This window comes from Anticarsia gemmatalis, chromosome 8, assembly GCF_050436995.1.
Source record: "Anticarsia gemmatalis isolate Benzon Research Colony breed Stoneville strain chromosome 8, ilAntGemm2 primary, whole genome shotgun sequence".
Classification (NCBI taxonomy): Eukaryota; Metazoa; Arthropoda; class Insecta; order Lepidoptera; family Erebidae; genus Anticarsia; species Anticarsia gemmatalis.
The window spans coordinates 4208732-4233671 of NC_134752.1; the positions used below are offsets into that span (position 1 = coordinate 4208732).

The following is a 24940-nucleotide window of genomic DNA, read 5'->3' on the forward strand; positions in this document are numbered from 1 at the left end:
AGCCGAAGTTTCACGCGTAATTAAACATTGTTATTTCGAGTTCAGCAAACATTTGAGATGCGATACTTTGTTCAGGTTCTCTTCTTATAAAGTGCAGACTAAAAATAGTTTTCATTGTTAATTAATTTGTCAAATTGAGCACATTTAACAGGTCCTAATTATGAAAATATTTATTTGGTAACGTAAATCATACAATAGGCACAGCTGGAGTTTAATTGGTGATGCCTTTGCCCAGTAGTGGTACGATAATGGATGAACAAAAAAATCTGTCTACAATTAAAAATTGTTGTTTTCACATAACATGTAGAATACTGTAGTCCAACATCTTACAGAGTATCTAAAAATTTATGAAAAAAAATGTATATCTCCTTATTAAATATTATAATTAAGTAATTGCATTAACATGCTGCCTGTGGCTCGGTGACGTATCCAAAATAGAATTTTGTACACCTCTACAAAACTAGCATACAAGACTCTCTACTAAGTGGTTGGACTAAAATGTGTAAAATAGAGGCGTGTTTTTCAGTACTTTGTATAATACGGATTTAGCAATAAACTAGTTGACCTAATCCAGTTATGTCGGTTTGAATTAGGCGAGCCGAACGTGTAAGAATTTAAAACTAATGATTAATACGAATTTTAATAGCACGTTTGCGTTTCAGTTAACGAATGTAATATAATTAGCAGGCGCGTTTACCAAAACGCAAACCGTTTGATTGATTCCACAAAATTGATGATGCCAAAAAGCTTCCGTACAAGGATTATTATGTAGCTAAGGTTTGGTATTTAAAATAGTTTATGCGAAATCCGCCAGGGGCGCTCATTAGTTAATCATACATTTTTTTATAGATGAAGACAAGTTATGTGTAAAAAATATCCACCAAAATCTTAATTAAAGGAATATCTTAATGCAAAATAATATATTATATTATTTTTATAAAGGAGAATGCTCAAAAAAAACCCAGGCTGTACACAAAAGTTATGTAACTCAAAAAATTAGTTATACTGTGTAATTGAATTCCCAATGTTTACCTCTATCAAATTCGATGGCTGAACATACTATTTTGCTATAACTTTTCAGTAGGGGTTTTCAATATATTTTTATATTTTTTAAATAAGTTACCTATATAAATGTTTAATCTTTTTTGAGTCACACATTTTTAATATGGGTATGTAACTGAGTTACAAATTAAAAATATAAAAAAATATATTTTTGAAAAATGAGTCATCATCACCAGGTCATATATGTCCCCACCGTAGATTGCTAGCCTATAGCCTATGAAGCACCAAACCCTTCCATCCCTCTACTGACTTTTGCAGTATGCACGGGAAGAAATGCAGCTGGCACCTTCTATGTCTTTTTTTCGCTCTCAATCCAGCATGGGAGCAATGGGAGAAATGAGTGATACTGTGTAATTAATTCCAGATATTTACCTCTATCAAATTCAATGGCTAAACATATTATATTGCTATTACTTTTGAGTAGGGGTTTTTAATATATTTTCAATATTTTTTATCATGAATATAAAAAAGACATACCCGCCCACACTACTAGCTGGCGCCCGTAGTGCGGTTTCGATACAATTATATTATTCAAAAAATAATCATTGTGATGAATGTTTGAAAAATATTTATTTTTTAAATTCACCTTTTAAATAGTAGATAATAGCAAAAAATAGTATTTAGCCATCGAATTTGATAGAGGCGAATATCTGGAATTGAATCACTCAGTATCACTAAAATTCTGAGTTACACACCGTTTGTGTACGGCCTGGGTTTTTTTCCCATACATTTTGAGCATTCTCCTTTGTTTTGCAAGAACTGGTAATAATTTGCTTATATAAATAACATATTTTAGTGCGCGTGAGAGAAGATGCGGTTAATAAAGCATTTCCTAATACAACAATCATCATAACTCTGGTTCGATTGAACGTTATTTTGATATAATTGTTTCGCTATTTTAAAAGTATGCAGGTCAGAAATAAATCATATCTGCTATTTATCTCCGTGTTGCAGTTAAACTAAGAACGTATCAGATGCACCGTACCTTTGCCGTGATATATTTTTAGTAAGATGGGTACACATGTAGTTCCATTCTCTACCACTATCGACTACCGACAACCGGCTAGCTATAGAGATATTTTGCACAAAAATCTGATCAGCGCCTCTAGCGGCCGTCTAAGGAACTATTTTGGCAGTATATTTTAAATGTCAAATTTTCCACTGAATCGCGCTAATGGAGTCCAGAGTTTAGTGACGTGCCTGGTTTAAAGCTAAATTCTCGCCCCCTGTTGTAATTTACGAAACGTAGGGATATTTCAATCACCTCTGCTTGCACCTTTAAGTATTTCAAGGGTATGTATGTATGTATAGACAGACATTTTCTCAACATTTTTTGGACTCAATCCGGTGTGCGATGGTTTACTTTTTCTAACAAAATATACACTTTTTTGTTATGGAGAAACAAAACTACACAGTTTTTCAGTTCACCGAGTACGGTGAATTCGGTCAGAAATATGGCTGTATTTTTGGGAACAGTGAATCAATTTTGACACTTGAGAGACTTTTTAAAATCATTCCTGACTTTTTCGTGTGGTATTCGAACAAAATTCTTGTTAAAAATTTGCTAGTTATAAAAAATTAGAAACAGTTTATTGTGAAAGCTTAACTTTTAAACTTAGTTCGTCCTACATACATAATTTTATAAAATCACGCTTTTTTAAATTGTAACATAACAAAAACGCAGTAGCGTGCAAAGGAAGTTTGTATTCAAGGGATCAAGTGAACTACGATCCCCACAAACTTCCCTTGTTTCATTTATCTATGCATATCATATAGGACTAGCAATATTATCATATCACCGACTGAAGTACATATTTCATCGTAATTAATCACAATATATTATTATATTATTTATCGTGGTAATTTGTTCTATACAGTATTACACTTTTAGAAAAGGTAAAAAAATATATTTAGGAGAGGTATAATATAATCTCATGACAAAACTTACAAAACGTCTGATGAGACTCACGACGGTACAGAAACGTATCACTGTAGCTCGATTCTCTACTACGATCGACTACCGACAACCGACCTGTCATCGAGAAAGTACGAAAATTTGATCGGCGCCTCTGACGGGTGTCGTAAGAAATATTTCCGCAGTACATTTTAAATGTCAAAGTTTCGATACTCGACAGTACAAACTGTACAGAATCGCGCTACTGTAGATACTATGTATGTCCTGTCAATCAATGTTGCACGATTACAAACACTTATAATAATAAATCATTCCAACTGCCTGCAACTAAGTAAACGAACTGCATATTTATAAAATAATAGCCGTTATAAAATTAGCTGAATAAAATTATTTTTGTTTGTGCGTTGTTCATTTCCGACGAACTAACTGAAGTAAAATGACATGGTAAGTGGTTTACGATTATTTTTTTGTTATGTATGATGCCAATTCTGAAATTTTAATCAATTTGCAAGTGTAAATAGTCCTATTTCAAAACTTATTTATGTAATAAAATACAGACTGATTCACATTGAAGTGAATGGTGGAGACACATATTGTATCTATAGGTATTTTAAAATTTTTGTAGCTTTCCAAAGCACCTTGCGTTACTTAACGATTGGATGGTCGGTCTAGTTTTTGTATTACAATAGTTTTGTGTAAAATATAGTCACAATATATGCTTATAATATAATTAATCATTGAACAGCAACGCAGCATCATGTGTAACACCTACAACAGGAGGGTTTGCTGAACTTTTCACATCAACTGTCAAGTTTTTTGCAGCAAGCCAGTGTGTTTTCTCTCAAGACCCATATGAGGAGATTGTCCCTTTAAGTATGTATTGCAAAATATTTAAATATGTATTTTTTAATAATAATCGAATTTTACTTATAAGAGTACATTCAATTAAAGAAATAAAGTTTGAAGAAAAAAAACGAGTACTTCGTAGAGTTCGGTCTTTTTTACTTGATGTAACGTTTTTATATTATTTTCCTTTCAGTTTTAATTCTCTGGCAGAAAATTAAAAAAATAAACACATAAAGTATATTTAATAACTTCAAAATTTCCAACTGAACAAATCGACTAGCTTCACCTGACATTAATTTAATTATCATAAACCTACATATGATTCAATTGAAATAATAAACATAATTGGTCAAATTGAATTAATTGTGCACTAAAATCTATATTCCTGTAAAACATTAAATTATGTACCTATTAATAAAACACATTGCATTTTAATAGACTATTCTATCAAATAAAATTATTTTAATCAATTTGTTCACTCTAAATCAATACTACATCGGCTATAACAGTATTTAAAACTTATTTTGTTGCAGATTATACTAAATTCGACTTCATCATAGTGGGAGCAGGGTCCGCTGGTAGTGTCTTAGCGAATAGACTAAGCGAAGTAAAGGAATGGAATATATTACTCATAGAAGCTGGAGATGAGCCTCCTATTGAAGCAAAAGTAAATATGAATTTTGATTTATAATTGATCCCCATGGTGTGCCGCTCGCGAAATTAATTTCATGTCCTATTCTAGTTGCTTTAGGCCCGATTATAATCTATGTTTGATGACAAAATAGATTTTACTGTATTTAATTGTAACAGATAAAGTTTCGCAGTTAAAACATGAATAATATAAAATATAAATAGATATGAAAGTATCGTGTTTAAATAACATGCCAAATGATTTTATTCTAGGTCCCAGGTCTTGCACCATTCCTGTTCGGAGGCAAATATGACTGGCAATATGTGACATCAAATGATGGAGTGATCAACAAAGCTATGATCAACGGTTCCATCAACTGGCCAAGAGGTAAAATGCTCGGAGGCAGCAGCAATATAAACGGAATGATATACATGAAAGGAAACGACCAAGATTATCAAAGTTGGTATGATGCTGGTAATAAAGAATGGAGCGTTAAAGAAGTACGAAGATGTTTCACAAAGTTAGAAAATTACCAAAACATGCGCTTACTAAAGAATCCAAACGTTTTTAAACATTATGGAACCACTGGACCACTAGTAGTTAATAAATTTAATACTACCTTCCGAAGTGTAACGAATAATGTTCTGTCAGCTTGGGATGAAATTGGTATTAAGAATGTACCTGATTTGAATGCTGCAAATGCATTAGGTTCTAGTATCATGACAGTCACCGCTGCAAACGGCGAAAGACAAAGCACAAGTAAAACCTATTTAAATGCTGCAAAATCCAGAAAAAACTTGACGATAATGAAAAACAGTCTTGTAAGAAGAGTTTTAATAAAGGAATCGTCGAAACGTGCTATTGGCGTAGAAGTGGAACATGGGTCTAAAATATTTACCTACTTTTCCACAAAAGAAGTAATTGTTAGTGCAGGATCTATAAACTCGCCTCAGCTTTTGATGTTGTCTGGAATTGGACCTCAAAAACACTTAGCTTCGAAAAATATACGAACTATAATCCACTCTCCAATGGTAGGACAAAATTTACAAGATCATATAATAATATTATTAATGATCGGTACAAACCAGTCAAATCCAGAAACTAAATCCGATAAACATTTTGATGTATTTAAATATTTTTATAATCGAACGGGATATTTGGCACAAAATTCATTTTCAGATATTTTAGCATTTTTCTCAAGAAATGGAAATGCTACTTTTCCAGATTACCAATCCCATCTCAATATTATTTGGAAAAATACTACGCACTTCCAAAACATCTTCGATTGGTTTAGATTCAACAAAATCGTGTCAAAGCCTCTGACTAGGCTTAACAAGAAGCACACGTTCTTTATGTTTATGTTCAACTTGCTTCATCCAAAATCTAGAGGAAGTATTGAATTGCGTTCAAAAGATCCCAAACAACAGCCAATTATCAAACCCAACTATTTCAAAGACGAGTATGATTTGGAATCAGCAGTGACTGGTATTATGAAACTCTCCAAGGTATTGAAAACGAAATACTTTACTTCTGTTGGTGGATTCTTAGCGAGAATGAAATGGCCAGAATGCAATAAATATAAATTAGGTAGTAGAGGGTATTGGAAATGTGTATGCAAAAATATGGTACTAACTGTGTATCATCCAGTTGGGACTTGTATGATGGGAAGTGATCCAAAGACTTCGGTTGTAGACAGTCGCCTGAGAGTTCATGGTGTTGACAATCTCCGAGTTATCGACGCAAGTATAATGCCTACTATTACAAGTGGTAATACAAATGGCCCCACAATAATGATCGCAGAAAGAGCCGCAGAGCTATTGAAAGAAGATTATAGGAAACGAAACGAATGCTACTAATACCATGTTTATTTTAAACGTGTATAATTAGTAGATCATTTCAAACTATCACAGCGAAATAAAAGATTAAGAAAAAATATATTCTTGGTTTTTTGGTATTTTATTTGCCTCACATGTTGACGCAGCGAGATTTATAAAAACAATATTTAACAACCTACAATGAAAGCACGCTCATTTAAATATTTCAGGCCCAGCAAACTCAACATCGAATAAATCAATTCCATTATGCTATATATTTAAGACTTCAAAAACACATTTTTTCATACATTCATTTTTAATTATTCGAGCATGAAACACACATCAATAAATTCAGGGTCACAGAAAACTTTAAGGAAAACGAAATTATACTTTTTGTCATGTAAATAATGTTTAACGATAAAAGAGTTCTGAGCCGCGAAAAACAATAATTATTTATTTATCAAATAATAAAAAATGCTTTACATAACCCAGTTTAGGGGATCAACATAAAATGTTATCTTGTAAATGAATAATTATGTAAATGTCAACAAACTAATAAAATACGAAGTTTTTTAGATGACTACGAACACGTAGTACCGTTTAATGAATTTGAAGGGCTAGGCATCAATGGAGTGGTAAATACTTAGCTTCGTTTTTGTTTTTAATCCTATTTTTCTTTGTATTTTAACAATATTTGCTGCTGCTCGTCTTTTATGTCCATTTATTCCAAAATTATGTGTTTCTACCTATTAACCCTGCCCAGCAGTGGGACACTAATGGGTTACATTTTTTTTATTAATTATAATTTATTAGATCCCCTTAGCCTCATTCATTAATCTACTAAAGCTGTATTTATTTTCATTTCAGTTACAATTCATCCTGTTCTGCGCCGTCGGCCGGCGTCGCTTCATCTACCTACGCGTCTGCGGTCCAGTTTTTTGCGGCTGCTATCTGTCTAGCATCTGAAGGCTCTTATCCAGATGCAAATGTTAGAGGTAAAACTACTTTACTACGGCTGTAAGAACTAGAATATATCTAAAAATATAAGTGTGAAGTAATTACCAAATAACAATAACTTGTTTTACTAGTATTTATAATTCTGCGAAATAATTTTATATTTTTTTAAAAGACCTGCAAAAAACGTAGTCCTTGTTTTTACTATTACTTATACTATTTTTTGTTACAGATTTATCAAGATTTGACTTTATAATAGTCGGCGCTGGGTCTACTGGAAGTGTTTTAGCTAATCGACTCAGTGAAGTAGATAAATGGAGTGTCTTGCTTATAGAAGCTGGAGGTGACCCACCGATAGAAGCTGATGTTAGTATTCAATGGATTTTTATAACTCCATGTCTGCTAAACGCAAATGGTAAAGCACAATTAGACTAAATAGACTTATACGAAGGCGCGCTTATTATCTTTTTCTAGCCCAATATTGAGTTGTACTAATAAAAATAATGATATTGGTACAATTGTGCATTCATATTTGATATTTTAGATTCCAGGGTTCCATGTTGATCTCTACGGTACCAAGTTTGATTGGAAATACAAAACAGCAAACGATGGAATCGTCAATCAAGCAAATATAAACGGATCTATTGATTGGCCTCGAGCTAAAATGATCGGTGGCTGCAGTAATAATAATGCTATGATATATATTAAAGGTAATAGTCAAGATTATCAAAGATGGTACGACGCTGGCAATCCTGAATGGAATCTGGATGACGTTCGAAGGAGCTTCAAAAAAGCGGAAAGTTTTCAAGATGCCAATTTAGCCCGAAACCCAGATGTTGATCAACAATACGGTCATGATGGACCCCTTGTAATTAATACATTTAATAGCACATTCAGAGAGAGTACTAAGAAAGTATTAGCAGCTTGGAATGAAATTGGTTTAGAAAATGTTCAGGATCTAAATGTAGCAAATTTATTCGGATCTGGGATTATGAGAGTGACTGCTTCAAACGGTGAACGAAACAGCGTCAGTAAAGAATATTTGCAGCCAATAAAAAATAGAAAAAACCTCAAAATAATGAAAAATAGTTTCGTGAAAAGGATCTTGATTAATGCTTTTAAACAAGCTGAAGGAGTTCTTGTAGAGCGTGATGGTAAAACGATTAGAATATTTGCAAACAAGGAAGTTATAATAAGTGCAGGTGCTATTAATTCTCCACAATTGCTTATGTTATCTGGAGTCGGACCAGAGCAACATCTCAGATCAAAGGCAATTCCAACGCTCGTCGATTCACCGATGGTTGGACAAAACTTGAGAGACCATTTTCTTTTACCAACAACAATTTATACTGATGAACCAAATGAAGAAACTGAAGCAGACATGCAATTTGAAGTGATACAATACTTTTATAACCGTACCGGGTACTTGGCACAAAACATAGTTTACGATATTTTAGCGTTTTTCTCCCTAGATAAGGAAGCTAAATATCCCGACTTTGAAATCTATGTGTTGAAAATTCAGAGGAATAAACCTAATCTTAAGGAATACCTCGTAAAGGTTAATCAATACAAAGATGAAGTAGCAGATTCGATTGTAGAGTTAAACCAAAAATATTCATTGTATGTGTTTCAAGTAAGTTTATTACATCCACATTCAAGTGGAAACATTTCTTTAAGCTCAAGAAATCCTAAGGATTCTCCGATTATCTTTCCAAATTATTTCAAAGATCCAAGAGACATAGAATTGACTGTGTCTGCAATTGAGAAAGTGTTGGAGGTTCTAAACACTACATACTTTAAATCAGTAAATGGTTTCCTTGGAAGAATCAAATGGCCAGCGTGTGACGAATTCGAACTTGGCAGTAGAGATTATTTTAAATGCATCAGTTTGAATGTTGGTGGCACAGTGTACCATCCCGTAGGTACTTGTAAGATGGGGACTAATACAACAAATTCTGTTGTTAGTAGTCGGTTGAAAGTTCATGGTGTTAAAAATCTTCGTGTGATCGACGCAAGTGTGATGCCAAATCATGTAAGTGGCAATACTAATGGACCTTGTGTGATGATTGGAGAAAGAGCTGCTGAACTAATTAAAGAAGATTATAATATATGTGATTCATAAAATGTATTTGAAGGCCGCATTGTAGTTTGTTTGAATAAACTTTTGATGTACCAAACCCAGTGCTGATGTGCTGAAAATGAAATAAATTCTGTTTTTTATATTTATGTCGTGTTATTATCTATCTTGGGCGTGTGTTATTCAGTAGTAACACATCGTCGCCTATTTCCAATTATTCAAGATCCTGCCAAATCTTAGTAAATAAATAGTTTTCAAAGTCAAAAACTGTAAATGAATTAATCGATTCATTATACTTTAATATCTCAAGTCTCCTCTCCCCTTTAACAAGTCTAATATAATATGTTTGTATTCAAATGTATTATTTTTCTGTATTCAAATTTGCCTTTTAACTAATAATTACTTTGCAATATTAAATATGTAAAATGTATAATGAGTTTGAACAATTGCGTTTAGTCAATAAAATGTTGAAAGAATATTTATGTTACTTTTAAACCCTGAATTATGTTGAATCTTATACCTTCCAGCGAAATCCTATAATCAGTTATATTTTATTGGTAAAGGTTCAACGCGATTTACGAAATTCGATTAAGAAGATGTTTTAGGAAATTAAGTTGTATGAAGCAAAAGAAGTTAGTAGGTATTGTAGAAACAAGCTTGTTTTTAAGGATGCATTTACTCGTATAATTTATCTATTTTTTTCATTGGGAACACAGTAAATATAATGAAAATAGTCCGGAATAGATTTTTGTCCAATAACTCTATCTTACAAATTCTAAGTGTTCTGAGATACACAGTAGCAATATGTTTTTTTCTTCAATAAGACGCAATTGTTCACTTTTCTGTCTGTGGCATATTTATTTATACAAGTTTTTTTCACATTTTATCAACTTCCGTGTAATACCAACAATATAAGAGTATAAATGTAGCTAATTTTTTTCCCTATCATCTTAGCTGACCAACTGTCAGAATTTACGCATCTATTAGCTTGTATGTAGATAAAAATATAGTTGTATCGAGAGAGTAAGAATATTTTTTTGCTTCTAATTCCTGACAACATGTCCGGTACACTTTGGTAAGATTTTGTATTTTATCTTGTGTTTGTAACGTTTCCTTCCCTTTTGTTTTTTTGTAAGAAATGAAATATTTAGATTAGAAAGCAAGGCAACTGGTAGTAGAATGACATCTTTCCTTGCCTCTTTCACACCCATACATCTAGTCATACGTTGAGTACAACGCAACTGACTTTTTTGTGTGGCTACTAAGTACGTAAATTCTTACAAAATTATAGTTACTATAAACTATGCTAATAACTATAATCGGGAAACGATAAAAATTACTTGCCTACATGAAAACTTCCTTCAATAATCAGTGAATTATATTATACAGCCTTAATTCAACATGCACAACACCTTCGCTCGGGCTTTCTACTCTAACATTCGCCTCTGCTGTGCAGTTCTTTGCAGCAGCGACTTGTTTCTCAGAAGGAACATATCCGGATGCTGACATTGAAGGTATAAATAACAATAAACAGTAATATATTATTATTAATTTCACTATTTTGATGGACTTATTGAATGGTTGATAGACGTGCGAGTAAGAAAGTGAACGTATGGCTTGACAACATTTTTAGCTTACGTGTCACTATCAATATGACACACAGGTAAAACATGTAGGTTCCTTTGCTGATAATAAATGCGCAAAAGGGGGAGGAATTTCATAAATAAAATGTTTATAGGCAATGTTTTAAAATATAATCGCATACTAATGTTTATTTCAAGAGGTAAAACAAAAAATTATGAGTATTGGTCTAAACTGAAATTATTACTTTACAATATTCTTATTTCAGATTCAGCTCGTTTTGACTTCATAATAATAGGCGCTGGCAGCACAGGAAGTGTTCTCGCTAATCGGTTAAGCGAAGTAGAAGACTGGAATATTCTACTCATAGAAGCTGGTGGTGATCCACCAACAGAGGCTGCAGTAAGTATAACAAATTATATGAAAGATTTTAATTACTCGAATCATTAAAAAAAAAAATAGAAAAATATATTAATGTTTTAAAGCAAAAGCATGGTCTTTGATAAAAGAATAATATTCTATTATCTACTAAAACTTGCCAAATAGGAATACATATTAAACTACTTAATGATGGAAATGTTTGATTGGTATGGCATGTATTTGTACAAGTAATAAATACATTCGACGCATGTGTCGGCGTTCGGTGCAAATAAATTCACATTTAATTCCATTATTTTCTGATTATTTCAGATTCCAGCCTTGCACTCTACTCTTTACAGTTCTAAATACAATTGGGGCTATAGAACTACTAATAATGGAATCATCAATCAAGGTAATATAGACGGATCAATTGACTGGCCACGTGGGAAGGTGCTCGGTGGATCCAGCAATATCAATGCTATGTTCTGGGTAAAGGGAAATACTGCAGACTATCAAAGGTGGCATGATGCTGGCAATTCTGAATGGAGTGTAGATGATGTACAGAGGTGCTTTAAAAAAGCTGAAAGTTTACAAGATGAGAAAATAGCTCAAATTCCTGGTGTAATAGAACAATATGGTCAGGATGGACCACTAGTAATCAATACGTTTAATCTTACAAATAGAATATTAGCTGATAATGTGTTGTCTGCTTGGAATGACATTGGTTTTGAAAACGTTCAAGATTTGAATGCCGCTAACGTTTTTGGATCTGGTACTACAAGAGTAACAGTCTCAAACGGTGAAAGAAACAGTGTCAGTAAAGCATATTTACAGCCAATAAAGAACAGACCAAACTTACAGATAATGCAAAATACTTTAGTTACCAAAGTCTTGATAAATGGGGATAATACGCTAAACAAACAAGCTTATGGGGTCGAAGTTGAACGAAATAGACAAATAATTAAAATTTACGCGAATAAAGAAGTTATAGTAAGTGCAGGTACAATTAACTCCCCACAATTGCTAATGCTGTCTGGAATTGGGCCCGAACAACATCTCGAATCTAAATCGATTCAAACTATAGTAGACTTTTTTTTTTTTTTTTTTTTTTTTTTTTTACGGGGGGAAAAATCCCTTCGGATACCTGCTATCCCTAGGGGAGGAAATAGCAGGTTATGTGGTGATTCCACTAAAAAACCACCCCGATAACCATCCGTTACATGCGCTACTGAGAGAACCCTGGGACCTAAAAAACACTCCAGTGCTCCCCATATGCATTTTGCCTTAAGACCCTTACTCGGAGAATATGCCTCCACTCCATGTTGGTAGCAACCCGGATCATCATAGTTGCCACCAATACATCCCAGACCGCATCCAAGAGCCTACAGCCCCTACTGTAAGCGCTTACGGTCCAAATCCGGCTTCGCACCTAGCGGTTACTACCGCCACTTTGACGCCGCCTCCTTCGCCTAGTAGGATCGGCTCTTTCCCTATCCCGCTCGGCGGCCTCTTTCTGGAGCATGACTGTTTCACAGAAAGAGACCATAGCCTGCCAACCTTCATTGTCTGCCAACATTGCCGTTATTACAGCGGGTAGAGACAAATCTCGTCCAACCTTCTGTACCAAAATGCCACGCTCAGCTATCCATGCCGGACATTCCTCTAGTGTGTGCTGAGCAGTGTCCCGATCGCTTGCACAGTGATGACATTGTGCCGTTTCTTCCCTACCGATTCGATTCAGATATTCGCCAAAGCATCCATGCCCCGTGAGCACCTGAGTTAGTCGGTAAGTAAGGCTGCCCCATCGGCGACTAATCCAGCCCTCAAAATTAGGCAATATTGCTCCAACAGCGCGTTGACGCGCGCTAGAGGGCTCACCCAGTCTCGCTTGCCATGTGTCAAGAGCTTGTCGGTGCGCATTACGTCGTACAACTTCAGACGATCTAGCTGACGTACTGTCATTTGCTTCCCAGTCGATGCCACGAACTTGACCATAAACTCTAGCATCCATCTCTGCAAGAATGTCAAAGGGTGGAAAGCTAGCTAAGACTGTTGCTGCCTCAAATGATATAGTCCGGTAGCCGCGAGCGATCCGAATGGCCATCACACGCTGCAGGCTATTAAGTAGAGCTCTGCAGCGTGAGGCACCGACTAAATCGTGTGACCATACGGGCGCCCCATAGAGTACCATGGACCGCACAACGCCTGCATAAAGACGACGGACTTCTTCCCGAGGACCTCCAATGTTAGGCAACAGTCTGTGCAGACTACCTGCAACTCTACGCACTCGGGGTACCAATTTTCCGAAGTGTTCACTGAAACTCCAGCGGCTATCCAGAATGAGACCGAGGTATTTCATACAATGACCTACCCGGACATCTGCTTCACCTACCCGAATGTACGAATTCGGTGGATCCACTCCTCCGCGAAGATTGTGAAACCACATAGCTTCGGTCTTATGAGCTGCCACCTGAAGGCCTAGCGACTGAATCTTTTCAACTACCTGTGAAACCCCAATTTCGGCAAGCTGAACCGTATCTCGATAACCTGTCCCCCGAGCAAGAACAAGAGTGTCATCTGCGTAACATATGACATTCACTCCAGAGGGGAGGTCGATCCTTAGTACCGCGTCATATGCAAGGTTCCACAGTAAGGGTCCCAATACCGATCCCTGCGGAACACCACAAGTAATATCCCTTCTAACCATGACTCCGTCCCGCCCAGTAAACTCTATACACCTATCGCGCAAATAGACCCCAACGATCACTCTTAGATATTGAGGGACATTGTGGTAAATGAGTGCTTGCCGAATCGCCAGCCAAGGAACAGAATTAAAAGCGTTGACTATGTCTAGACTCACAGCCAACGCCATTCCCCCCGTTCGAACAGTGGCTTCCGTAAAGGAGCGGACACGTTGGATCGCATCTACTGTCGACCTTCCCCGCCGAAACCCAAACTGAAAGTCTGAGAGATCAGGACCCACGCGCGACAGGTGCTCGTTGAGGCGGGATGCAATGACACGTTCAAAAAGCTTACCCGCCTCGTCTAACAAGCATATTGGACGGAACGCTGATGGAGAATCAATAGGCCTACCTTCTTTCTTTAAAAGAACCAGTTTTGCAACTTTCCAATCACTAGGGAATACACCAATACGTAGGCAGCTGGTAAAAAGTTTTCTGAGTCGATTCCCTATTATCGGCATAGATAACACCCAGACTCGTCCTGGTACGCCGTCGGGACCCGGAGCGGTATTACGGGCTGCAAGACGACGTATAGCCATATCCAATTCGCCTTCTGTTACTTCAAGGTCATCAGTCCATTCCGGCCGTTCTGACTGAAGGGTAGAGATTGAGGAACTGCTATCGATTCTCGGAAAGAGAGCATCTACAACGCGGTTTACAAATTCTGGTTCCAGAGTGGTCGTCAGAGGAGGGACCCACGGTCTCAACTTCCCTAAAACGATTTTATAAGGACGTCCCCATGGGTCTCTGTTCAGTTCTTCAATAAGCTCATTCCAACACCGAGCCTTGGCGTCTACAATAGCGACCTGCAGCGCCTTTGCAGCATCTCTGTAAACTGCATAAGCTGCAGTGATGTCGTCAGGTGTAGCTCGCCGTCTTCTACGCGCTCGTTGAAACCGACGCCGAGCGCTTAGGCAAGCAGCTCGTAGCTGCGCGATCTCGTCTGACCACCAGTACACTGAGCCCTTCTTAGCCTGTTTGACTCTGGGCATCGATGTGTCACAGATTGATATCATAATGTTCCGGAACCAGGATGCATGCACTTCCGGGTCAGCCAACATATCTTCGTCTCCTGCTGACCAATCTACAACATGACATGCAGCGACTAGCATATCTCGATCGAGGCGCTTAAGAGACCAACGCCGAACAGAACTGCTACTATTTGGCACAAGGCTATTATCACGTCGCTGTGAACCGCCCGTCATGCGTTGGAAGGTTACTTTGAAGATAATGTGGCGATGATCGGATAAATTGACAACGTTGTCCGCAACTCTCCATCCCGAAATCATGTGTGCCGCCGAGGGAGACGCCCATGACAAGTCAACTATAGACTCCCCCTGCCAGCGCACACAGGTACTAATCGAACCTTGATTTAATAGACGAAGGTCTAGTCCTGCCGCCCATTCCAATAATATTTCTCCTCTCACATCATCTCGACGATCACCCCACTCTTTGGAATGTGCGTTAAAATCACCCAGAACAAGTAAGGGACGATTTAAATAGCCGCGGATAGCATTCGTTAATGCATCCAAAAAAGCTTCGTATGCGGCTAAACCGCTGTTCGGAGAAATGTAACAGCCCACTACAATCATTGAACCCCACTCTACACCAACAAATCCAGTTCCGACACAGAAGAGATTACAATGGTGACCATTGTTCACGTCGGCCCAGTGAATAGCAACGGATCCATCCTCTGCCCCAAACCACCGTGGATGGTCAAGGACTGAATAAGGCTCCGCTATTACCGCTAGGGCAACAGACCACTCCGCAACTGTCTGCATTAGCAGATCTTGTGCTGCGCGGCAGTGATTTAAGTTACCCTGCAAAATAGTTTGTTGAGGAAAGAATGTTAAGCCTCCATTACCTCCCCTGCCGGATGAGCATCCGACTGAGACGTTACACTAGCCGACAATGGAATAGAAGTCCTTGTGGCTGAAGCAGAAGAGGACTTTCTTCTAACTGCCATCTTTCGTCTAGGTGGAGAGCATTTCCTGCTTCCCAATCTGTGATTAGAGGGTTGACCAAGGTCCGCACAGACCGGACATTTTGGAACGCTCGCTAAACACTCCCGTGCCTTGTGATCTCGGTCGCCACAAAAGTAGCAACACTTACTCCGGTCGGCAGCTTGGTTAGGACACTGTGCTACTACATGTCCTATCTCGAGACAGTGGTAACATTGCAATGGCCTTGCTGTCAGTACTTTCACCCTTGCCATAATCCAACCAACCCGAACTCGGTTGCTTTGAGATATTTTCCGGACTGCGGTTAGAGGGCATTTCACCCAGGCCGTCCCCAGATGAGATGAATTAAAGCGAATCTCACCCACTTTCACTTCGCTTTGAGAACATTCACCTGCCTCAGCTATTGCAGCTACAATATCATGAGATTTAATAGACTCATCCAGGTCCATCACCCGCACTTCGCCCATTTTGGTCGGACGTGCAATTATTGCGCCCAGGTCTGCAAGCGCTACCTTCAGACGGTCAGCGAGAAGATCTGCCTTGGCTGACTTCTCGGGACCAGAGATTTTCAGTACTAATCCTCCTGTTACCGCCCTTTTTTGTCGAAGTTCTGCAATACCACACTCACTCAAACTTATTCTCGCTTTTGCGGCCTCCATAACCTGACCTATAGTAACAGCTGAATCCTGAGGTACACTGATCGTCACAGCAGCAGTGTTCGGAGGTCGAGGCATGCGTGACGTTTCCACCCTTTTATCTGGAAGAGCATGTCTATTTGCTATTACTTCAGACTTCTTCTGCTTGCGCCCTACAACTCTGGCCCACGTTTCCATGGCTGGTGACGTCGACTCCTGTAACTCAGGTGTTAACAGTACAGAAGGTTGTATAGATGCAGGTGTTAGTGATGATTGAGTACCCAACTGCCCCTTCTTCTTCTTTTTTCTCTTGGCCTTCTGTTTTTTCTTTGCAGGCAGCGGCTCTGTGTGATTCTGTCTCAATCCTTCCTTGTTCACCGTCCCCTGTCCCAGAGTTGGTCTAATGGCCCTCCCTGGGAACAGTTCTGCAATTATATTGGTGCGAAATTCCAGCAATTTGTGATCCATTAAGGCTGCCAACTGCTCCATAGGTGAATTGCTTGACCTTGGCACGACGTCTCGCTTTTTTTGCTGTTTTGCCGGATCATTGGATTGCTTCACTCTTCGAGTGGGTGTTGCAATTACTTCCTGCTGTCTAGTCTCTAGTGACATGCTATTGGACTGTGACCTACTGCGCTCTTCACGAAGCTTTGCTAGCTCTGAGGACATAGTGCTCATTCTCTCTTCCAAAGAGGCCAGCTGAGTCCTAAGTTCTATGTTCTCATGCCGAAGTCCTTCCAAAACTTCTACATTGCTCCTTGTACTCAGTTCCCTCGAAGCTGCTTGCATGTTTCTCGCAGCTAACCAAAGTTCGCGTACAAACTCGCCTTTTAAATTACGCGAGGTATCTGCAACTTTCTCTACAGCACATACTGATTCCATAATTCTGGCATCAATTTGTGCTGTTGGTTGATCCTTCAGCTCCTCAACAATATCCTCGACACGAGGTAACGTATCTTTAGATCTCCTGGAAGCTTTGTCTCTCTCTACCACATTATTGTCCGCTCTAGGCTGCTTAGCCCGTTGATCTGACACTTCATCGCGAGGCCTCCGTTTTCGCGGTCTCAATGTCCCGGTGGACTGGGAATTAACCGAGGCGCAAGACATGAGAGAACTGTCGCTCTCCTCCGACTCGTATTGCTGTCGTGTCACCTTTCTCCGCGGAGTTGCAGGCCGCGTAAATGCAGCTGAACTATTAAAATCTTTCTCCCGATTCTCCTGAACTTCCATTTCCGTACGGTTATCTACATGTAGATTCAATGATTTTTGAACCTGTTTCTCCGAGCACGTGTGTGCTCTCTCTCCATCACTATCTTCTAATGTGTCGTTAATGGCACAATGGCGGGAATTGTCCCCCCCAGAATACGAGGGACAGACCGACGAATCGGTGTGGGATTCTCCTCTTACGGAGTAAGAGGTACCCACCTGGGGTATATAATTATTCTTTTTATTCTTCGCCATCATGTCAGTGTTGTTTTTCTGTCGGGGTGTACTCCCTTAGGCCGATGTCTTACTAGACTAAAGGTACGACCATACCTGTTATTTCCATTCAACTGTTTTCCTCGCCCCACAGACACCCCCCGCTAACGCTCTGCATGTAAAACACAGAACGTCCGCAGAAAACGTCGACACGGCGAACAAAACAGTTGAAGGTGACTAATTGCAGTGACAGAATCACTGGGCGATGGGGTCGTCACATCCCTACGCCGGGATAGTAGACTTACCTATGGTCGGACAAAATCTGAGAGATCATATTTTGATGCCCATAACTATATACACAGATGAACCGGTGCCAACAATTACTGAAGCTGACGAGCAATTTGAAGTAATAAAATACTTTTATAATCGCTCTGGAGCCTTAGCTGAATTTAGTTTTCTGGATATCTTCGCATTTTATGCTTTAAATAAGGATGCCATTTATCCTGATTACCAATACTTTGTAACAAAGAGTGCAAAGGGTAAACCAGGTGTTAAGGAGTATTTTACAGGTGTTTACCGATACCATGAAAGTATCGCAGATTCTATAGCACAACTGAACCAAAACTATTCACTTTATGCGTTCCAAATTTGTCTTTTGCATCCACAATCAAGTGGGAATATTTCCCTAAATTCAAACGATCCAAAGGAATTTCCCCTGATTTATCCAGAGTACTTCAGTGATCCCAGAGACTTAGAATCAACTGTATCTGGAATTGAAAAACTATTAGAAATTTTGGATACTGACTTCTTTAAGTCAATCAAAGGTTTCTTGGGGAGAGTTAAATGGCCAGAATGTGATGAATTTGAACTAGGTAGCAGGAAATACTGGAAGTGTCTGTGTACTAACACCATAGCTACAATATATCATCCAGTAGGGACTTGCAAAATGGGAACAGATTTTAGCAACTCTGTTGTGAGTAGTCGGTTGAAGGTCCACGGAGTAGACAATCTTCGTGTAGTTGACGCCAGTGTGATGCCTAATCATGTCAGCGGCAATATTAATGCACCTTGTGTAATGATTGGGGAGCGCGGTGCTGAATTGATTAAAGAAGACCACAAGTCATAGCTCTTCCAAATTGTAATTCCTGCATAATAAAATGTTGGTAAACGTGTGTTTAATTATTTGTTTTGTTTGTCTTTGTATTCGACGATTATTTTTAAATTATTATATTTTTCTCTAAAGTCTAGGAAGAGGTGTATAAAATACACCCACGTTTCTCAATTAACTAATGTCAGTCCCATGTAATAGGGGGCGAACCTACCCTACCACATACCGGGCACTTCACGAAATTACGAGCTACTTTTAGGAAATATTCTAATATAAATTAGAAAAGACCTATACCACTTTGCCATACTGGGGAATCGAACCCAAGACCTCATGATCAGCAGTCGGATATATTATTATACCGACGAGCAGAGACACTTAAAAATAGCTGTCTGTATAAAACAAAGATTAATATTATTTTATCATTGTGTCCCCAAAGTTACTATCAATTACCCAAAGACTACAAAATGTTACGTCACTAGTATCAATACCTGTTAACACGCCCATATTAATTAATACATTAAGTTGTCGTTATCTCTTTATTTCTCTACAACTGGTTGTATATTATCATCTGAAAGGTACAAGTTAATTACCCCATAAAACCTGTCTTTATCGCTATGTTATTGTAAAACTAAAACCATGACTACATCAACTTTTACACGAGCACTTTCTAAACAAGAATATGTTTTTTAAACGAAAAAAAAAATGTCCGAGGCTTCTAAAAGTCCAGGAGGGAGACCTTGCACATAGCAATAGGGTATAACACCTTTACTTTATTGCGCCTAGAAAAAAAATTCTACACCGTAATTGCACCAGACATTAATGCACTGTTTTCGTTAAACTTTAAAATAATTTTAGCAGATCGCAAGTTTTTTTTACTTAAAAAATTATCTGGCTTCTACAAATTTCTGTCAGCGCTTTACTATCGTTGGTAATTTATTTCTTAATTTAAATTGAAACTGGAATGCATAAGTCAAATTGGAACAAATTAATTGTTGTATTATTGTAGCGACATTTCATCTTTTTTAATGTATTCGATGCAAGAATTTTGTGAACAGAGCCTTAGCCATTAGTTTCTTCGTATATGAGTTTTAAACGTTTAAATCAACTAAATGTAATTTAACTACGTAATTAACTACTGCATTTTATTGCTATAAATAAAATAGATGACTATTATTAAAATTGTCTAAAAATAATTTTAATTCTAGTCTGGTGCTTCGCTTTATCTAGAAGTTAATGTGTACCAATATGGCATGGTAAGTAAATAAATATTTTTATACTGTTCCTAAACAAAAAAAACTTTACAAATTAAGACAGGCAATGGTCTAATGGTGGTAATCTTCGAAAGGATAGATTCATTTATTCCCACTAAGAAAGATTTTTTTTTATCTACTCTCACATCTTATCTGATCTGAGTGACTGCTGATGACAGGGCGACAACCCTTTGGAACAGGTAAATCATTTTTACTGATTGCTTTACTCGAAATTGAGTTCTAGTCCGATTATCTGTTTCCAGTCAAATTGGAAAAGGTTTTCTATGACTATAAATCTTCAGATCTAAAATTCTCAAAGGTTAATCACCTGAGATAATACTTGTCTTGTTTTGTAATTTTCAGTGCCAACAACATCCACGAATGGTCGTGTGCGGCATCAACGGGCGTATATCCAGACCTTTTTACCTCAACAGTAACGTTCTTTGCAGCAACCCAGTGTTTCTTATCAGAAGGCTTTTATAAAGACAACATCCCTCCAAGTATGTATGCCTAATAATAAAATGTTACTCATGGACATGATTAATAGATTATTTTCGATTCGTAGCAAGAAGAATTCGAACTATGTGAATAGCTCCCTTCAACTTAAAATCTTTTTCAACTAAAGAATTAGAATAAGTCAGTGTCATTAGTAACTAACTAACTAAGCATCCTGTTAAAACAATAATAATAAATATTTATCTATTATGTAGATGAAAACAAAAGGAATTGTGCATGCAATCATTCAAGTTTCAACCAAAAACCCTTATTATTTTGCAGATAACACAAAATTTGATTTTATAATTGTGGGAGCTGGATCAGCTGGCAGTGTTTTAGCAAATAGACTAAGTGAGGTTGAAGAATGGAACATAATTCTTTTAGAAGCTGGTGATGAACCACCTATTGAAGCCAACGTAAGTGAAAGTTTTTTGAAATAAAACTGATAAAGCTATTGGCTAAGAACAATAATACAGCCAAAGTTTGCATGAATTTAGTGGTATTTTAACTTATGTATGCAAGTAATAATCAAATTGAATAAATTTTTAGTACAATTTTAATTAAAATGTTCACTTCTTTGGTTCCAGATTCCTAACCTAGACAAATCTATGTTCCGAACAAAATATGATTGGCAGTACTTAACAGAAAATGACGGAGAAATCGACCAAGCTATGGTAAACGGATCTATTGCGTGGCCCAGAGGTAAAATGATCGGAGGCAGTAGCAATATCAATGCAATGATTTATATACAAGGAAACGACTATAATTATGATACTTGGTATAACGCTGGCAATAAAGAATGGAGTGTCAAAGAAGTTCGCCGTTGCTTCAGAAAATTAGAAAGTTACCAAGACAAGCATCTTTTAAAAAATCCAAAAATTCGTAAACATTATGGCCAAGATGGGCCTCTTGTAATCAACACATTTAATAGCACCTACAGAGTGGTCACAAAATACATTCTCTCAGCTTGGGATGAAATGGGTATTAAAAATGTACCTGATTTAAATACTGCTAACTTAATGGGTTCTGGTATTATGGCAGCGACGGCTGCTAAAGGAGAAAGGCAAAGTGCTAGTAAAGCTTATTTAAATCCCGCGAAACATAGGAAAAACTTGGTTATAGTGAAAAACTGTTTCGTTAGAAAAGTTTTGATTGACAAGTCGACAAAAAAAGCCTATGGTGTAGAAGCAGAATATGGTTCTGAAATATTTACGTATTTCTCTAATAAAGAAGTGATTCTCAGTGCAGGAACTATAAACTCACCACAACTTCTAATGCTGTCTGGAGTAGGACCTCAAGATCACCTAGCTTCGAAGAATATTGAAACAATAGTTGATTCACCAATGGTTGGAGAAAATTTACAAGATCACATTATTGTATTAGTTATCACTGCTGCCAACCAATCAAATCCTGAAACTAAATGTGATGAAAGGTTTGATGTATTTAAATACCTTTACAACCGTACAGGGTATTTAGCACAAAACAGTTTTTCTGACATATTAGCATTTTATTCTAAGAGCGATTCTGCCATTTACCCAGATTACCAGAGTCATCTAACAGTAATTTGGAAGAATTCCTCAAATACCCAAAATATTTTTAATAGATTTCGATTTAATGATACTGTGTCAAGACCACTAGTTGAACTTAACAAAAAGCATACATTCTTCATGTTTGCGTTCAACTTGCTTCTACCAAAATCCAGAGGAACCATTTTGTTACGTTCTAATGATCCAAAAGAACCACCAATAATCAAACCGAATTATTTTAAAGATAGACGTGACTTAGAATCTGCAGTGACTGGTATAATGAAACTCCTCAAAGTATTAAAAACAAAGTACTTTACTTCAGTTGGTGGATTCTTAGTGAGAATGAGGTGGCCAGAATGTGATAAATATCGATTAGGTAGTAGAGGATACTGGAGATGTGTTTGTAAAAATATGGTACTAACTGTGTACCATCCCGTTGGAACTTGTATGATGGGAAGTGATCCAAAGACTTCAGTTGTAGACAGTCGCCTAAGAGTTCATGGTGTTGACAATCTTCGTGTTATAGATGCAAGTATAATGCCTACTATTACAAGTGGTAATACAAATGGACCAGCAATAATGATAGGAGAAAGAGGTGCGGAGTTTGTTAAAGAAGATCATGGAAAAGAAGCTGAATAGGAATAGAATATTATATAATTTTACTGACTGTAAGAATAACAATAAAGATTTTTAAGTGAAAATATCACGTGGTATTTAGTCGTTTTTTAATCTTATGGTAGCTTATATTCCTATTAAAATAATAAACTAATAAATAATGTAATCGATTGAACTCAGTTGAGCAAAGATGATTGCCGAACTGTGCCAAGCGAGGGTTTGTATTGTGAATCGCAATGTTTCGAAAAATAGACTCGCCACATACAATATGTATTCAAAAATATTTCAGTTAAATCTGAGTGTAATACATTAAATTTATTCCCACACTTGAAAATAGCGATAAACAGCTTATGTTTTTAATTGATGTGTATTATTTGTAAAAGGTACTTAATATTCTTTTGTACTTTCTAAATAATCGGCTGGACTAGTATTGGTACGTAGAAAAAGTATTTTATTGTCCGTAGGTCAATGACTTACACAAAATTACAGCCGTGACGTGCGCTATAAAAATGGATTGATATTATTTTCGTCAGTTGTGACGTGCTGTACCTACTTACTAGTCTTTAGTGAAAAATAATTTTGTCTGTAATTTTAATTAAACTTTTGTTAGTCGGGACTAAAATCGAACATTATTGATTCATAATCATGACATATCAAAATAAGTCACAAGTAATTTAATTTGAAAATCAAGCTGATAGTTATAGAAGAAATATTGTCGTATTAGAACTATATAATTCAGTAGTTACATGCTATATCGAATGTTTAAGCTTCTACTGTCTGTTATTAGTGAAACAAATAAATGCACTGGTAAGTAGTATTACAATTGATATTAAGAACATATTTTTCTAGTCGCATAATGTGTTATGTTATAATATCATCTTATTGACAAAAAAAAAATGCATAAAAGTAGAACCAAACATTACGTTTACGAATCTATTTTACTTGCTGGTACGTTGTTCTCAATAAGTGACACTTCTTTATCAGTTAACCATTTTAAAAACAGGCTACCTCTCAACAGGACTTTTTTATGCCATCAAAAACATTCTGTAAAAACCTCAAGTCTCGCCGTAAAAAGTTGTGAGATCTATATAATACCAAGTCGATTAATCTATTTAGTCTCTACTTAAAGGACCTTCTGTCTTAAGTTATTACGTATGTTATTATCATGCCAATTAAAAAAAATACCTTTAAAACAAATAGACCGACCTGGCCATCGCATGATTTAATTATTAGTATGTATCACACTACACAGCACGACGAGAAGTTAATGCTCCTGAAATGTTAATGGCGAATTTGTGTTTTCTTGCGTCCATGACCAAGTCGATCTATTTGTTTTAAAGGTATTTTTTTTAATTGGCATGATAATAACATACGTAATAACTTAAGACAGAAGGTCCTTTAAGTAGAGACTAAATAGATTAATCGACTTGGTATTATATAGATCTCACAACTTTTTACGGCGAGACTTGAGGTTTTTACAGAATGTTTTTGATGGCATCTCACTTCTTTTTGTAGAGCGAACATAAGTCCAATTTGTATGGAAAGACGTTTTTTTTTTCATAATTCAACATATTTTCCTATGGGAATGTTGTTCAGTTTCATGGGCTAAACACCCTTACCCACCCTATACCCCCTCCCGTTATGCCTCATATAGTAGGTACCTATTTACACCTATTTATTTTATTTTCTACAGTAATAATAATTCATTAACTGCAAATGTAACCTTGTAATCTTCTACATTTATATGGGATTACAAAGTTATTGTTGCAGTTGGTGTATTTAGAAAACTGGACCGAAATTAGAAAATATTACATTTTTCCCATGATTAAGACACTAAACCCTATTTGTATTCTAAATTTTAAGCTTCTAAGTCTGCTAGAAGTACCTTAGACTTTTGATGATCGGTGAGTCAGTGAGTCAGTGAATCAGTGAGTGACAAAATTCAAAATT

General features: G+C 36.8%; 4 protein-coding genes across 4 annotated transcripts; all 4 read left to right on the forward strand.

Annotated features, from left to right (window-relative positions):
- The first annotated feature begins 3298 nt into the window (after positions 1-3298).
- On the forward strand, positions 3299-6382 carry LOC142974674 (ecdysone oxidase-like). Its single transcript, XM_076117131.1, has 4 exons — positions 3299-3421; positions 3723-3850; positions 4357-4490; positions 4727-6382. The coding sequence occupies exons 1-4, from the start codon at positions 3414-3416 to the stop codon at positions 6308-6310; spliced, it is 1854 nt and encodes a 617-aa protein (XP_075973246.1). The 5' UTR covers positions 3299-3413; the 3' UTR covers positions 6311-6382.
- Positions 6383-6562: 180 nt separating this feature from the next.
- LOC142974694 (ecdysone oxidase-like) lies at positions 6563-9444 on the forward strand. The gene is made up of 4 exons (XM_076117160.1): positions 6563-6903; positions 7136-7263; positions 7455-7588; positions 7767-9444. Exons 1-4 carry the CDS (start codon positions 6896-6898, stop codon positions 9342-9344), a joined length of 1848 nt encoding a protein of 615 aa, XP_075973275.1. The 5' UTR covers positions 6563-6895; the 3' UTR covers positions 9345-9444.
- An 813-nt stretch (positions 9445-10257) lies between these two features.
- LOC142974774 (ecdysone oxidase-like) lies at positions 10258-13035 on the forward strand. Its single transcript, XM_076117283.1, has 4 exons — positions 10258-10374; positions 10689-10813; positions 11149-11282; positions 11571-13035. The coding sequence occupies exons 1-4, from the start codon at positions 10358-10360 to the stop codon at positions 12447-12449; spliced, it is 1155 nt and encodes a 384-aa protein (XP_075973398.1). The 5' UTR covers positions 10258-10357; the 3' UTR covers positions 12450-13035.
- Positions 13036-20231: 7196 nt separating this feature from the next.
- LOC142974611 (ecdysone oxidase-like) lies at positions 20232-23043 on the forward strand. Its single transcript, XM_076117048.1, has 4 exons — positions 20232-20357; positions 20718-20854; positions 21132-21265; positions 21437-23043. The coding sequence occupies exons 1-4, from the start codon at positions 20338-20340 to the stop codon at positions 23012-23014; spliced, it is 1869 nt and encodes a 622-aa protein (XP_075973163.1). The 5' UTR covers positions 20232-20337; the 3' UTR covers positions 23015-23043.
- Positions 23044-24940: the final 1897 nt, after the last annotated feature.

Coding starts and splice junctions, on each gene's coding strand:
- LOC142974674 (XM_076117131.1), top strand. Junction 3,851..4,356: donor TGAGGAGATTGTCCCTTTAA/GTATGTATTGCA, acceptor ATTTTGTTGCAG/ATTATACTAAATTCGACTTC. Junction 4,491..4,726: donor AGCCTCCTATTGAAGCAAAA/GTAAATATGAAT, acceptor ATTTTATTCTAG/GTCCCAGGTCTTGCACCATT.
- LOC142974694 (XM_076117160.1), top strand. Junction 7,264..7,454: donor TCCAGATGCAAATGTTAGAG/GTAAAACTACTT, acceptor TTTTTGTTACAG/ATTTATCAAGATTTGACTTT. Junction 7,589..7,766: donor ACCCACCGATAGAAGCTGAT/GTTAGTATTCAA, acceptor TTGATATTTTAG/ATTCCAGGGTTCCATGTTGA.
- LOC142974774 (XM_076117283.1), top strand. Junction 10,814..11,148: donor TCCGGATGCTGACATTGAAG/GTATAAATAACA, acceptor TTCTTATTTCAG/ATTCAGCTCGTTTTGACTTC. Junction 11,283..11,570: donor ATCCACCAACAGAGGCTGCA/GTAAGTATAACA, acceptor TGATTATTTCAG/ATTCCAGCCTTGCACTCTAC.
- LOC142974611 (XM_076117048.1), top strand. CDS start 20,338: ATGTGTACCAATATGGCATG. Junction 20,855..21,131: donor TAAAGACAACATCCCTCCAA/GTATGTATGCCT, acceptor ATTATTTTGCAG/ATAACACAAAATTTGATTTT. Junction 21,266..21,436: donor AACCACCTATTGAAGCCAAC/GTAAGTGAAAGT, acceptor CTTTGGTTCCAG/ATTCCTAACCTAGACAAATC.